The sequence below is a fragment of the Falco peregrinus genome, chromosome 1 (genome assembly GCF_023634155.1).
Source record: "Falco peregrinus isolate bFalPer1 chromosome 1, bFalPer1.pri, whole genome shotgun sequence".
In the NCBI taxonomy this organism is placed as follows: Eukaryota; Metazoa; Chordata; class Aves; order Falconiformes; family Falconidae; genus Falco; species Falco peregrinus.
The window spans coordinates 115448059-115463540 of NC_073721.1; the positions used below are offsets into that span (position 1 = coordinate 115448059).

The 15482-nt window shown below is 39.0% G+C and overlaps 1 protein-coding gene across 2 annotated transcripts; it reads left to right on the forward strand.

Moving 5' to 3' along the window:
* Positions 1-190: 190 nt before the first annotated feature.
* Positions 191-11185, forward strand: DUT (deoxyuridine triphosphatase). 2 transcript variants are annotated; one of them, XM_055809766.1, is made up of 7 exons: positions 191-329; positions 832-994; positions 2515-2606; positions 3689-3733; positions 9624-9698; positions 10506-10576; positions 11027-11185. In XM_055809766.1, exons 1-7 carry the CDS (start codon positions 323-325, stop codon positions 11081-11083), a joined length of 510 nt encoding a protein of 169 aa, XP_055665741.1. In that variant the 5' UTR covers positions 191-322; the 3' UTR covers positions 11084-11185. The 2 variants fall into 2 exon arrangements, with proteins under 2 accessions (XP_055665741.1, XP_055665730.1); XM_055809755.1 differs by lacking the exon at positions 191-329 and adding an exon at positions 358-483.
* The last annotated feature ends 4297 nt before the right edge of the window (positions 11186-15482 follow it).

Below are 15482 nucleotides of genomic sequence, written 5' to 3' on the forward strand. Positions count from 1 at the left end.
AAGACAGGCGGGGCACCGAGAGGTTTTCCTATCCCCAGCCTCGGCAAGGGGAAGCAGCCGGTTTCCTCTCACCGGGCACACGCTGCTGCCGCTGCCTGACAGCTGCTGAGGGTGCAGGGCTCAGGCTGCCCGCGCAAGGCCGCACCGCGCGGCCTGGCCAGGCGGCGGGGGCCTGCGGCAGCCCCGGCTCCGCCCGCCGTGCATCGCCACCGCGTCCCCCGGCAACGCTGAGCGTCCCGCGGGGTCCGGCCGCCGCCCCGCGGCACAGCCACCGCCACCTCCCGCGGCGCCCAGCCGCCGGCGGAGGGCCGCGCCGCGCCGTATGGCAGGTAAAGCCCGGTTGGGAGGAGGACTTGGCGCCGTCGCCCCCCGCCAGTGCTCTCGCCCGGCAGCGGCCGGCGGCCTGGCGGCGGCGCACTCCACAGAGCGACGGCGCAATGCTGGCCCTCCGCCTCGGGCGGCTCGGGCTACCCCGCGGGCGCGGTAAGGGGGCGGCGGGGGAACGGGGAGCAGCGCGCAGTACCCAGCCGCGGGCCCTGCCCCTCGGCGGCCGCCACCGGGAGGGACTACGGGGGTAGCGACCCGCCAGTCCCGCCCGGCGCCACGGGGCAGCCGCCAACGACGCCACAGCGAAGGCGCGGGGAGCTGGGCGCTGAGGAGGAGCCGGGCGAGGCCACTCTCACCGGCGAGGGGTGGCGAGGGTGCGCCGCGCCGAGAGCGGCCGGGGATGGAGCGGTCTCCCCCTGTGTTTCCGCCTCCAGTGGGCCGCGCCGGTTTTCGCGGGCTTTTCCCCTCACTGCAGGTCTCTCTTGCCTTCTCATCCCCGCTCAGCGATGCCCCTCTGCGAGGTCGCCGTGCAGCCGTCCCCCACCAAGAGGCAGAAGGGCTCTGTGCCCGGGGACCCCTCCCCACGGCTTCGCTTCACTAAGCTGTCCGAAAACGCCTCCGCCCCCTCCAGGGGCTCTGCTCGGGCTGCGGGCTACGATCTGTACAGGTGAGGGTACCCCCTGCGGGGCCGGAGCCCACGCCATGCCCTGCTCCGGCCCGGCCCCTTCTGAGAGCCAGGCGCTGCCGCCCCGCTCGGCGAGCCCCTTCGTGGGTGAGAGGGCCATCGTGAGGCCGGTCCTCTCGCTTGGCAGAGCCCCCGGAGAGGCTCTCCGGGCTTCAGAAGAGGAGACCAGAGCTGGCCCGTTTGTCAGCGCCTTTGCTCCTCCTTCCTTCTTCCTTCATTTCCAGAGATCTGTGGTCCAGCCATGCTGTGGCACCGTTTTCATCAGGTAGTGGTGCAGCCCCTGGCCAGAAGTCAGGCTTTGACACATCAGCCAGAGTTGCAGTTGGTGCCAGCACTGACTAGGTGCCTTCCTATTGAAAGAAAAAAAAAATTAGTGCACGTGGGCCCTCCCTGCCAGCGCTTATGCGTTTCTGCTTTAGTCTTGGCTGTTGGGTGCAGCCTGCTAAAGGATGTTGTGGCAGTTTGATAATGCTTCTAGCAGGAGACCATGTGGGCTGCTGTATAGGCAGGCTTAGGTTTTGGTTTGCTTGAGCTGGTTTTCACAATGTTTAGGAGTATCTGCAGCTGGGCATGTAGTGGCTTGCATAGTGCTGCTGCGATGAAATGGAATCACTAGTTATATCTGAACACCACTGCAACTTCCTCCACCTCCTCTTTTTTAGTATTTTTTAGAATAATCAGCCTGTTGGCTTCTTCCTTCACCTATCTGAATTCCTTCCTGAAGCTTTGCTTCACCACACTTGACACTTTTCCTTTGTATTCTTTTTGTCTTACTGGGTTTGGTTTTGTTCTTGTTCCAGTGGTACACTGTACACCTGGAAAAAGTCCATTTCATAAAAATTTTCAGTGCTTCCCAGTGTTTAAAAATAAAGTCTTCATCGAGGCCAAGATACACTTGGCTTAAACATGTAGAACAGGCTCACTGTGATACTGCCACCACTGCCTTTCATTAAGCCTCCAGCTGGGTAGCTTCAGAAGGTTCTTAAAATCTTTCTTGTTTGCAGTTCCCAGTAGAATCATGTGAATTGTCAACTTCTGACCTGCTCGGGGAAAAAAAAATGTTGCCTAAAATTTAACTTAATAGATTATTATTTCTTATTACAACTAGTTCATATGCTGCAGAAGCTTAATCAAAGGAGTATCTAATCCTTAAAGTTTTTGCTTTTGCCTCAAAATTGCACAACCCCATTCACCTAACGGTTAATTTAAAGTTGAACTTGTATTTTTTTTGTCTCTCTTACCAGTTAAACATTTAAAACTAGCGATCGTAAGACAGCTGTTCAAATGATACTACTGAAATCCTAAGCAAGCACCATCAAAATGGGACTATCTTGTGGTTTAGGATATGAATTAGATTTTTCAAATCTGTAAATATTTCTTGTATAAATTCCATATTATAAATTCCAAGCGAGAATAATTCTGGGTAATTTTGTACCTTAAGTTACAGAGAAGAAAATTTCCAAAATATATTATGTAAATTAGTGTTTCTTTCTTTAATGTAGTGCCTACGACTGTGTAATACCACCCATGGAAAAGGCTGTAGTGAAAACAGACATTCAAATTGCGCTTCCTTCTGGCTGCTATGGCAGAATAGGTAAGTAAACAGGCTATAAAAAGACTGCAGAGCCATTGTAGAACAGGTTTGACACCATCTTCACCTTTAGATTCTGCCTGAAGCTTTCAGAATTAGTCCATAGAAAAGAAGAGGTCACGTGGCTGTGTGATTTATTAAGCCTTCTAACAGACATTTCTTGTGATACACCAACCTCAAATGTGTATGTCAAATGACAAAAAGATGACTAGCAAAAATTTTCATAATCTACGTATAACTTTATAGGCTATTCAGTAGTTCCGTTATTTCTCTGCAGTTTCAGAAATCAAATCACAAAGATCAGTAGATAATGGACATACAGAAAATACAGCTCTGGATGTTTAAAACAGTGAAGTAAGAGTACTAGTGTAGTAGAATTTGATGACTTCTTGTGACAGAATACTTGAGAGAACCTGTACAAGGTATTTTGTTATGCACATTCTTCTGAATCATGTAAATTTGTAAAGTAAAAAAAGCAATAGCCACACCAGTGGAAGAGTATGATCAAAGTTTGCTCTGTCCTTTCATCTAAAAGGAGAATGCTTGCGCATTTCTCTTATACCAAAGAAAATGTTGAAGAGAGCAACATTTTAGCACTTTATCAAAGTAGGCTATGCTAAGTAAAAAAATCCAACCCTGCACATCATTTAATTTATCTGTGTATAATATTTCTTAGGAAATTGCTTGCCAAATGTTGTTTTCCATTGTAACTTGAATGGATTGATGCAATAGTCTTTTGAGATTATTCCAGACCAGTGGTAGCTGCTAAAAATAAGCCAAGATTAGATAGTAATTGTCTGCTCCAGCTGCCTGCCTTGGAGAAACCTCTTATGCAGTTGGTGGTCTAAACAAAGATATGTTTTATATCTCTTAAAGACTACAACTATTGCTGCCTGTAACAGCTGTTATTTTATTTAATATATATGTTAACACAGTAGTTCTTGTAAAATCGCATTTGTTTTAGAAAGACTGTGGAAACATTCTTGTTGCCTCAGCTCTGTGCAAACACTATGTAACCTATAAATACTGTAAGAGTTTTAAAAGACAAAGACTATAATAAATGTAAAAAAATTCTTGTTTTCTAGCACCGCGTTCTGGTTTAGCTGCAAAGCACTTCATAGATGTTGGTGGTAAGATTTATGGATTTTTTACTAAGACTTTGTAAATCTTGATTGCAGAAGTTTCTTAATTTCACAGAGTAAATAAATAATGCTAGCTTCATTGGTAGTCTGGCAAAAGGACATAACTGGGTAAGACCTCAGAGAGCCAGTGCATCATAATTGTTTTAAAATCTTCTAAATTATAAAAATGTTACTGACTTTTTTTTTTTTTAAAGAACTATCGTACTTTTCTAGGCAGTGCCTGGCATAGAAGTTATTTTTTGGTTTAGGCTTTAAAAATTACTTTTTACATTCTGCTTTTTCCATTTTGACTTCTATATGTGATTTTTTCAGTCTAGTGTAAGATCTGAGTAAATTAATAACATTTTTTCACACAGAGAGTATACTGTAATGATATTCAAAAGGAATGATAGAAAGCACTGGAACACACCATTACTGTGGGTAGAATTGATTATTAGAGTGGAAAGAGCTTTAATTTACTCTTACTGATGAAAAGTATAACAAATTATGTAAAGCAAAATAAATTTAAACTTGTAATTTTGTACATTAATGACTTTAAAGTCTTTTGAAACAGAAACAAAACTAAAATCCCACTTTTTCCAAGTCTTTACTGGGTTTTTTTGTTCAGTACTAGCAACAGATTTGTTTTGAACAACAGGGTGTTTTTTGCAAATATTTTGAGCTTTTCTTTAATCTTGATTAGAAATTCACAGGTATCTCTTCAAAAACAATTATTACAGGCATATTTATAATCAGAAACCTTCATGAAAGCTTCCCTGACTTTTGCCATATCCCTATAACTGCAACATGAAGGAAATGATGTTGAAAGTTCAATTCCAGTTTTGCAGTGGGGCTGATCAGAGCACAGGCAGATATCTCTAAGTATGGTATTATAAAATGACATGTACGTTGCACAGAAGTTGTCACTGCTAAGATTATTGTGGAGTTATTCTGAGCACAGCTATAACCACAGCAATTTAAGCAGCACTAAATGTGTATTATGTTCTAATTGTACAAGAATACAGTTCTAAGTTAAAGAAAATGTTTTCTGCCTCCTAGAACCCTAAGCATTTGGTTTTTTCTGCCAATAGATTGTAGTAAAAGAACCACAACCTACATTTTTGATGTAATGACATAAAGAAGATGCATCTAATGGGTATCTTCAAAAGTGCTGGGTAGCTGAGAGAACACATTTTTTGCCAGCACTTTATAATTTGAGTTATAATGGAAGTTGGCAAGAAAAGCGTGCTGAAAAGCTGAGGCCATTTCCTCTTTCTTCACTAAGCTTTCGGGTGGGTTTTGCTTGGTGGTTGGTTTTTTTTTTTTTTTTTGGTTGGTTGGTTTGTTGCCTGGGTTGTCCCCCCCAGTGTTAAACAAGAGAGACTACTTAGAACAGTGGTACTCAGCCTTTACTTGCTTTAAGGCTTGGCTCTAGAGGTGAGGGTGGCTCTAGGCATCCTTGTCTTTTTGATGCCAAGCCAGCCAAAAAGCAAAGCAATTCCCAGTCTAATGAAAAGCTCTGCAGAAGTGCTTTATTATGTCTGCTTTGTGGTATATCAAAGTCTGGCTGTGGTGTGATAAAGCTCTGATAACTAAAATGAAAGGAGTGCATCTGTGAGCATCTGTGCCAGCTTTGTGTCATTCAGGCTTTGTCTTAAGTAAGAATTGATTTGTGCATGTCTGTTACACTAAGGGTTTTTAAGTATTGCTGGGTAATATACAAAAAAGCACTAAGATGGGAATCAAAGATTCTGTACACCCCTATGACTGTAGTATACATGGTCTACTATAGTGTCGTTCTTTAAAGTGACACTTCTGAAACAATTTTTGTGTTTCTATGAAAAAAAAACAAACATCTGCTCTGTAACAGCCTTTTCAATCTGAAAGTTAAACCAGGAGATACTAGAAGTGCTCAGCAGAGTGACCTATATTCAGATTTTAAAAGAGCTGATAGTTGACAAAGCATGAGTAAAAACTATTACTGTCAGTTAGTAGGGGACTTCTAAGTAAAAAAACCCAACAAACCAAACCAAAAAAAACCCCAACCAAAAACTAAACCAAAACAATTGTTACATAATTCTGACTTGTCCTGCAGAAGTACTTTTGTCACAATGAGGACATCATGCATTTAAGTAAAAATACCTTGCCAGAAATCCTAAGGGTCAGGGAGAAAAATCGGGATCATGCAAGAGTATGTTCATAATTCACATCTGCTAGGTGTGGATGCTTTCCCACGAAGTGACATGCCAGACTTCTGACAGAGTAAGACAGAATGTCAGACTGCCAATTCCAATGCATGATTTTTCCAAAAATGACTTAGATCATTTCCACCCAATGCACATAATTTAGAAACATCTTAACTCTCAGTAATGCCTATAATTGTTGCAACTTGCTGTTCCAGAATAACAGAATGCCGAGGATGTTAACCTGTTTTGCATGTACACCCAGTTACTTAGATAGAGTTTGTTACTCTATACAGTAGGAAAACTAATCACGTCTTCCTGGGTTGTATTTTCCTGTATCTTCCAAGGATCATCTATTCTTTGATAAAAACAGTGTAGTTTGAACTCAGAATCCACATGGTGGTTAAACTCAGTAAGACTGTCAGTGAGGTATAATACGTTTAAAGAGGAAAATGAGTAGTAGGGAATTCATTTCATAAAATCTCTGCCTAGCTGCACCTTTAATGGAATATGAAGTTATCATGGCTTTGACAGTGTTTTCAGTCACTCAGCACAGCATTAGGATAACCATTTTGGCCACAAAACATTTTTAAATGTTTCTTGCTTAATACATAACTTCAACTGTAATTGCAAGTTTTGTTTGTATTGGGTATGCTTTCAAGGGAGAAGCCTGCTGGTCCTCTCTGCACCCTCTGTAAAGCTTTTATCCTCAGAAGTGTGCAGGGAGTTCAGTTCTTGCCTGCTAGAAAATACATTGGATACAATCTGTAGCACCATTACAAGGTGTTTACTTTATAGCTAAGCTCAGAAAATTAAGACTGTTCTAGTGAAGAGCTTTTTTTTCCCCCTCTAGAGAATAGTATGAGTGACTGTGAAGTTTTCAGTGTTGCTGACCTTAGTTCAGCCACAGAAACATTAATCAGTCTTTTCCATCTTTAGTTATCAGCTGGTTTTCAAATCCTGGAGAGCCAGTCTCTAGCAGTAGTTAGATTGGTGGTCAAAAGAATTTGCGATCTGTTCAGAGAAGTGTTTATTTAGATGACAGCTTTTTCAACAAATACTTGTAAAATAAATTTTAGCATTTATATATAAAGCTGAGATTGTGCTGATGCCATTGTTTAAAGGACAGGGAAGCCATCTGACTAGATTCATTGTAAATCAGTATAGTTACATTATAAAACTCTCTTTTCAGAAAAAAAAAAATTGGGGGTTTCAAAAAGGGTAGAAGTGCTAACATGCCATTAAGCTCCAGTTAGTCCAATACAAGCTAAATTTTAGGTACTTTTTTTTTTTTTTTTTTCCTTCCTTCTCCTCTCTGTCCCAGAAAACAGCAGTGGCTGGTACATCAAAAAGCTTCATTAGCAGTTAAGCACTAACCCATATATCAAGTACAATTTTTGTCATTATGTAGAAATAAACTTGTGTTCTGTCAGAGACATGAAGGCAGAAAAGTTAATTTAGAATGACTTTAAGTAGCCCCAGTTCTGTTCTGTAAACTTTGTTAATATTATTCCAGCATAAGTGTGACATGCAAGAGTTGCTTGCATGTATAAGTTTAACCATACTACTTTAATTGGTACATTTCATACATATAAAAGCATAATCTCAATTTAAATGGAATTACTAATCTGTAGTAATCAGTTCAGAGCAGAATACTGTATTGTAACAGAAATAAAACTAGCCCTCATTGTGTTACATTAGCAAATTCCATTATCAGTCTCTAATGCGTAGCAATATCGATCCCAGCATATGGTGTAGAAAAATGTTCTCTGAGCTGTACAGAAACACTTCCGGAGAGTGGTTTGACAAATTAAGAATTTCTCCAAAGAGCTAGTGATCTTTTTTGTATACATATATAAGCATATATACTTAATTTTATGTGCTAAATATAAATTCTAGCTCCAGCTGATTGACTGTTGTGAACAAATACACCAAATTAATGGACAACTGACTGTAGAACTTGAATGATACTTAAAATTATTTGTGCTGCCATTACAAGTTTGTTGAATCTCTTTGTAATGCATCTGTGTAGCATGGACTCAGTGTCCACTATTGTATAAAACAAAGCAAATTATTTATGTAGCACTCTTTAGCTAATGCTTTGTTTCACCCCTGGTTTAGCAATTATGTAAGGGCTTTAGATTATCTGATACTTTAAAAATGAGGAAGGAATAGTACTTTGCTAAAAGTAAGAAGGCAGTTTTCGTGTTACTGTCTTATAGTTCAGCCTTTTTTGCTTATACATTTGACATGTGTCCATAGGACTTGATTTTTAATATTTTAAGAATTGCAACATTGAACTATGGTAGAAATTGTGCAAGAAAGCTCTGTGATCATTAATATAAGTGATGCACTGCAATTCTCAATTTAGCTGATGTATAAGACCAGCTTCCAGCAAGTCGACTACCCTAAACCAAATAAACAGTACAAGTCTTGTGCATGTAGCTTTGGTATGTCAGGCTCTCAGTGTCAACTGAACTGAATGCAACATTCAATAATTTTTTTAATAATTTTTTTTTATTCTGGAAAATGTTCATGCACAGCAACCCCTATGTTTTGTTCACTGTAACTTGACAGGGGTCTGTAATTGGAGTCCCTTTAAGCAATTGCATGCAGTTAAAATACCAGTGAGTTGAGAACTGCACGTTTTTCTGAATTTTTCAGAACTCAGGAGATACTCCCTATTACTAGCACTTTAATTAGAAGGCTGTTCAGAAATGTGATTGGATTAACCCTTAACATTAGAAGAGAAAGATCTGTATAAATACCTTTTTCACACTAGAACTAGTGCAGAGATTGTGCAGTAACTGTGGACCATATGTACCGCAATATCTTCACACAGCTGAAGAAACAAAGAAAAACCCCTTCAGTTTTCTATTCTAAAGTGTGTATGTTGTGTTCAACATTAAAACTTCAAGGTATAATCATACTACAATGTCCTCTGGTGTTTATAAACTCTAAAGATAGTATTTTATATGTAGGAGTCAGGGAATGTCTTGGAATGACATCTAATTTTAGTACTTGCGTTGCTTCTGCAAGTAGACTTCAAAATATATACTTAGGTCCACAAGGAAGCCCAAACTCCATTTTTTTCTACTGGAAATATGCTTTCTGTATCTGAGAATTAAAAAACAAACCAAACAATTACGAATATGTTTATTTTAACGTGTATTGGTAGATAATCTTCTGAACTATGTAGTTAATACAGCTATGTAAAATATAAGAGCAAGCTTGTTTTACAGTATTTACACTTGAATGTAGCTGAATGACAATTCCTTAAAGCTTTAGTTCTGTTACCCTGCCTGGGATACAGGATTTGGATGTGTACAAATCCATAGCTCTCAAATAAAACGCTAGAGTTAAGAACAGATTTCTGCTTGACACTCAAAAGAGCTGAAGTTAGCAGAACAAATGGAGCCTGAATTTGGTCCAGCTGTCTTGATTTCAGATAGGGTATTACAACTAAAATTAGTAGTACAGTGGTAAAACACTTCTTGATATATGCTGGTGTTTTCCTGTTCTTTTTGCAAGATTGATTAGCATTTTTAGATATTTCAGTATTTTTATAGATATTGTGTAATTGTGCATGAGTAGTATAAAGGGTGTCAGTACAAGATACTGCAGTCATCTAATCTAAACCTTTATCTAATCTACTTATCTAATATACTGACAAGATTTATTAACTGGATATCCCTCTCAATTGTTTCTTATGACAGCTGGTGTTATTGACGAGGATTACAGGGGGAATGTTGGTGTGGTACTCTTCAACTTTGGCAAGGAGACTTTTGAAGGTAAGTGTTAAGCTTGGCAGAGCCTGTTTTCAGCCATCTGACTGGAAATGAGAAACTATTTTTTCTTTAAAAGTCTATGAAGAGTTAGAATTAACTGAGAACATTTTTCTCGTTACAGTTAACAAAAACATAGAAGGTTAACAGTGTCCTGTCAAGGAAACGTGAAAAGATTCCAATCCTAGCAAATGAAGTAGCATTCAAAAAAACCCTACCAAAACACACCACCACCACAAAACCAAACCAATGAAAAAAACACTCTACTTAGCTAAGCTATAGATTCATGAGATGTACTGAAGCACAATTTTGTCCTAAATTTGTTTCTTGCTCTGCCAGAAAAAAAAAAAATAATGGAAAACATGAGTAATAAAGATATGATTTTCCCTTAATCATGCTGTCTTTCTGCAAAGTTTTAAGCCTCAGGGCACAGTTTACAATATTGCCAGTGTTTTTATGGCCTCTTCTGCAACTGCACCGCACAAGCTTCTTTATGGAAGTTCTGTAAACCAGGTTGGGTACTAATCAGAAATTTTGTTTTCCTTTTATCAGTTTGGGGGTTCTCCCCCCCAAGAAATTGGTTCCTGGGTATAGTTCACAAAAGGAGCCACATTATACATACAGCTGTCTCTCCATCTCTGCAGTATTTATGCATAATGACACTTAAGATGCCACAGTATGGCGGCAGGAATGCAAGGAGATACCTTGAGCTGGTACTGCTGCTGAAGCTTCACCTCTAGAAGGACTAAGCACAATTGTTATCTTAGCCTGTGTTTTTCTGGGACTATTAACATCTGCTTAACTTCATTGCAGTTAAAAAAGGGGATAGGATTGCCCAGCTCATCTGTGAACGCATTTTCTATCCTGAGCTAGAAGAAGTTCAAGTAAGTTTCCAAAAGAAAATTTGTTATTTTCAATAATTAATAGTTTAAGATAGTTGTATATAAGCTGAAATTTATAATATAGATAAATACTCTACTTTAAAACTATTTTCAGTGTTAAAACTGCATAGTACCATTGCTACCTGAATGAAAATCTTGATGCTTTGTATGCATTTATGTGGATTATTTTTTTTTGGTAGGTTTCACAGTTGACAGGTACTTGAGAAACACTTCAGTATATACTAGAAACAGTTGTCTCACGATGTGGAATTTGTTTAAACTTGTACAAAAGGTATCCTAAAGTGTCTCCTAAAAGTTTTTTGATTTAGTTTCTCAATCACAGCTACTGTTATGAGTAAATGTGCCTTCCTCTGTGATAGACAATATCTGTTGTATAGAAGCAAAAGGCAAGTTAAGACACTAAACCAACTTATCATAATTGATGTCTTTCAGGCTCTAGATGATACAGCACGTGGTGAAGATGGCTTTGGTTCTACTGGAAAGAACTGAGAATTATTTCTTGGGGGTTGTTTGTTATGCTATTTCTAAATTTTCAATTGAATTAGAAGTGGGATTTTGGAATACATTAAAAAAAATTCAGGTTTATTCAGAGTTTCTGTGTCTGTCCTGTCTATTTTTACAGGCAGTGCTGCATTATGGGGAAATGTGCATGACTGACTTATTACTTGATAGGTTATTTTTTCTTTTTTCGTTTTAGATGTTCAGTCCTCAGTAATAAGAACTCGTTGTTTATGTGCTGATTATGCTCTAATAAATTAAAAAAAATCTTTTGATATTTATTTTACTCATCTAAACTAAAATGGCTAATTATTCCCTTGCTAGTTCGTGTTAGTCTTCTGAAAGCTATCTTCCATGTAGCTCAGTATTTCATGCTGAGAGCCTGTTTCATGCAGAATCAGTGATAATACAGGCATTGACTTGACTTCCCACTCTGACTCTTAAATCAGAATAAGGCAAAGATATTTAATACTGCATCTTCTACACCCTGTCAAAATACTTGTGTTTCTGTTCAAAGCTAAAGTTCTGTCTTTGGTCCTTAGCTGATCCTCAAACAGCCAATTTTTCAGCTCTCTTGTAAGAGCAGCCAGTACAGTATTTGAGCTAAATAACTCATCTGGAAATTATTTCTATATGTAAATAGATGCTAATAAAAATGTTGATAAATTCATTAATAAGTTACTGTATGAAAGAAAGATTCTGAATTATTGAAGCAGTGCAAGAATTTGTTTTTTCAGTTCTGTTTTGTCCACTTAACATAGAATTCTTGGAGTCTGTCCCAAACCTGATTGTTTCTGTAAGTGTAGGAATCTCTTAAATGATTCAAACTTTCAGGTGAAAGAACATGCACACCAGAGAAGGGACAGAAAGGAAAGAATCTTGAGTATTTTGCCACTTGACAGAAAAGAATTAGAAAAGGCTGTGAGGCTCTCAAACATACTTTTTTTTCCCCTGCAGCTGCCTGTATTCTCTTTTTAGATTTTTCCAAGGTGCAAGGTCACAGGTATGAAATACAGTGCTTTAAGTAGCATTTCAGCAGTGGAAAAGTAGGCCCTTTTGTAGACTTACGATGTTCACACCTTTTTTCTCCTTTGTAGTCTCAAATCATAGTAATCCTGTTGGTATTAGTTTCATGTCCTTGTCTAGCACTAACCATTTCCAGTGAAGTATATTGCACATTTTATACACTTTGACACCCCCGCCCCCTTCCCTAAGGAGCTGGAAAGTAAAGCTTAATACAACAGCATTCAAATTTCTTCAAGCACAAGATAGTCATTACATTGACTTGGCAGTGCTGAAACAGTGAGTACATTCATCTTTGGTTAGGGTAGAAGTCTCTCCCTCCACATGCATTATATGTTTAGCAGCCCTTTTTTTTGCCCCTACACCCTTATCACAACAGTGTATTTGTATCTGTATCCCCAGACCTTCATAAGCAGGCTTACTGTGCAAAAGCCTATTGTAAGCAAGCAGCACATCATACCAATGAACTTTTAAATGAATTGGAAAAGCTGATCTTTACACCAAGTTTCTTCCATTCTATAACCTGCCAAAAAGGAACTTCAACTACCAAAGGCTATTTAGAGGTTTTAAAATAACTATGATCCTTTTGTATAAAGCTGTTTCCTCTTGCTGGACTGTAAGTTGCAAGCAAGTTTTGCTGTTCCTCTTTTCTTCCTCACCCCCAAGAGCAAAAAAACAGCAGGAGATACACTGCTGCAAGTCCTTTTTAAAAGATGCTACAAGATATTGCTTGGAACAGCAACCAACAAGGAAGAAGTTTCATTGATACTGTTTGTTGTGCCTGTTGGAAACTGATCTAGTTGCCATTTTTGAAAGTAATACTAATACTGCAGATTCTGAGATAAGAAGGGATAGTATTTGCTGGAAAAAGCATTCTCGGACACATGAGGAAGAAACACAAATTTGCAAATCCATGCCTGCTGAAAGTTGTCAACATACAGACTGTTATCAAAGTGTCATTACCGAAATGGCCTCACTTATTTTGAAAATTGGTATAGTGTAATTCCATTCCATTGTTTCTCAGTACTTCATCTAAAGAAGCATGTAATGAGTTTAAGATTACTGCAAAGCTCTTCCCAGTAAGGCCTTGGAAAAGTCTGTCTGTCTGAAACAGCAGGAATGCTTTCAAGCTCACCTCTACGCTGAATGTCAAACAGTTGCACCAGGGTAACAAATTCTGGTAATTCCTTCTATAGTGTTGGGGGTTTGCTTCAATATGTATGGCAAATCTATGCAAGACAAATACTTCTAACCAGGCAACAAGCGTTACATACCAATGTAGTCAAAGTTCTTGAGGGGCCTGTATCGAAATCTGTAGAAATTTTTTGTGTTAATAGTGAGTAGAGAATTTCTACAACAGTAGTTACTACTTTCTGGTTCAAACCATGCTGCCTACATCTCTTCTCCCCCTGCCTTGTGTTTTGTTTTTTGTTGTGTTTTGTTTTTTTTTTAAAAAAAGTCCTACAATTTCATTAATATGAAAAGTATAACCTCCAAATTATTTTAATGTTCCCTTTTTCCATTAATATTACCTGCACTACAGAAGTATTTTATCTTGGTATCTGGCAAACATACGCAGGAGGCACAGAACAGTACCTGTCAGAAGCTGGTTTTTAACTTCCCCTGGCTCTTCCTGATAAAACCGTCTCCCTATAAGCAAGAGGAAGAAGATAGACTGACACTTCTTTAGCAGGGTTTAAATTTCCCTCTTTATGATAGTACATTTTAAGCTTTAATTAGCACATTTGATCCTCTTTCAAACAAAAATAAGAACATTTGAAAATTTTTATGTTAGCAAAAGGAAGAGAGGACTGGGAAACACATTGATCTTGTTCATTATTTTATCTGAGATCTATCAGTTTGCCTAAATTAACTAGTTGTAAATAATTTTGTAATTCATTGAGAAAACTGGCTGTGTCATTGACTGAACAACATGCTGGAGCAAGTAACCTCAGGAGAAGCTAGACACTAACATGCACAGGTCTTACTCTATTTGGACAGGTTCATGTCTCCAGAAGCTGTCACTGAGGTGTGATCCCCAGGGTTCAAGATATAGGTATGGAACTGAAGAGATATAAAACTTCTTTCCAAAGCAGGTCCACAGTCTAATGCTATTTGCAATGGAAATGAAATGAAAATCACATTAAACAAAAATTTTGTTGGGCTGCTCTCCATTGTCACTGAACAGGTTCAGACAAAGCTATTTAAGTTTGGACTGTCAATTGCTGTTGGAGAAGGGACACATTACCTCCAAAAGGAGTTAGCTAAGGCTTGGGGAATGATCTCAAACATCCTTGGTGTAAATGGAACGTGGAGCTTTTATAATGGAATAATAATTTGTCGGGAATTCTTATCTACAGCAGAAAATGGCTTTTTCCTGCAGGGAAAAGAAAAGAACATTACTAAAAATCTGCTTCCTTTCTTTTAGAAATGGATTTGACTTGTTGCAAATAGAGATAGAGAAAACCTGTCCTTCATCCCCAGGTGAATTTGGAGGAGAATGCTAACTTTTGAATCCAGATGCTTGCCTCCAGATTCACTCCTGTGGTTTGGGTCCAATTTTGAGATCTGAGAGGGTTGTATTTTCTTGTTTGGACTGAAATACGTATGACAAGTTATACTTCCTTAGCAAGGCAGAAGCTCATAAACTGATGCAAGTCTTGAAGGAACAGGTGAACTCTCTCCTTACAGACAAAAATCTTAAAAATTATAGTAATTATACTATTGATAATAGTCCTTTTCTTGTTTCTCCACCTGGTCTTTCATGATTGTGAATTTAAGCATTGCTTCCTCAGTTCAGCTACAGTTACATTACACTGTGGCATGTTAAGAATTTTTTGGATCCATTTAATTTTCTTTGTTAGTAGATCAGCCACTAGATGGCACTTAAAGTTTGCTTTCTTTCCCTTTTTTTTTTTTTTTTTACAGAGGTATTTTTCAAAGATCTGTTCATCTATAATTAAGAGTTGATGACTCCCATTGGGACTATGTTGGCGGAAAGCAAGATGCAGCAATATTTGAGTGAAAGCAGGCAAAAGTATAACCATTAAAGGGGGAACAATGACTATAATTTAAATAAGATTTGGGTGGTTGCAGTGTTTGCATAATCCCTCCTGGCATGCAAGAGCAGTAGAGAAGCCTGTGGCTTTGCTCTCCTGCTGTGTTTCAACAAAAATGGAAAATTGTAATGAACAGCAACATTTTTCCTATCTTTCATATTCCCTCCCTTCTTACTCTCCCTTCCTCCATTCCTTCAAGTGGAATGCAGTTTTCTTGAGGATTGCATTGTAATGAAAGTAATGTATAGCTTGGTAAACTCTGCATTGGATTCTCTGAACCAGATGCCTCTTGCTGCAAGTTCAGGATA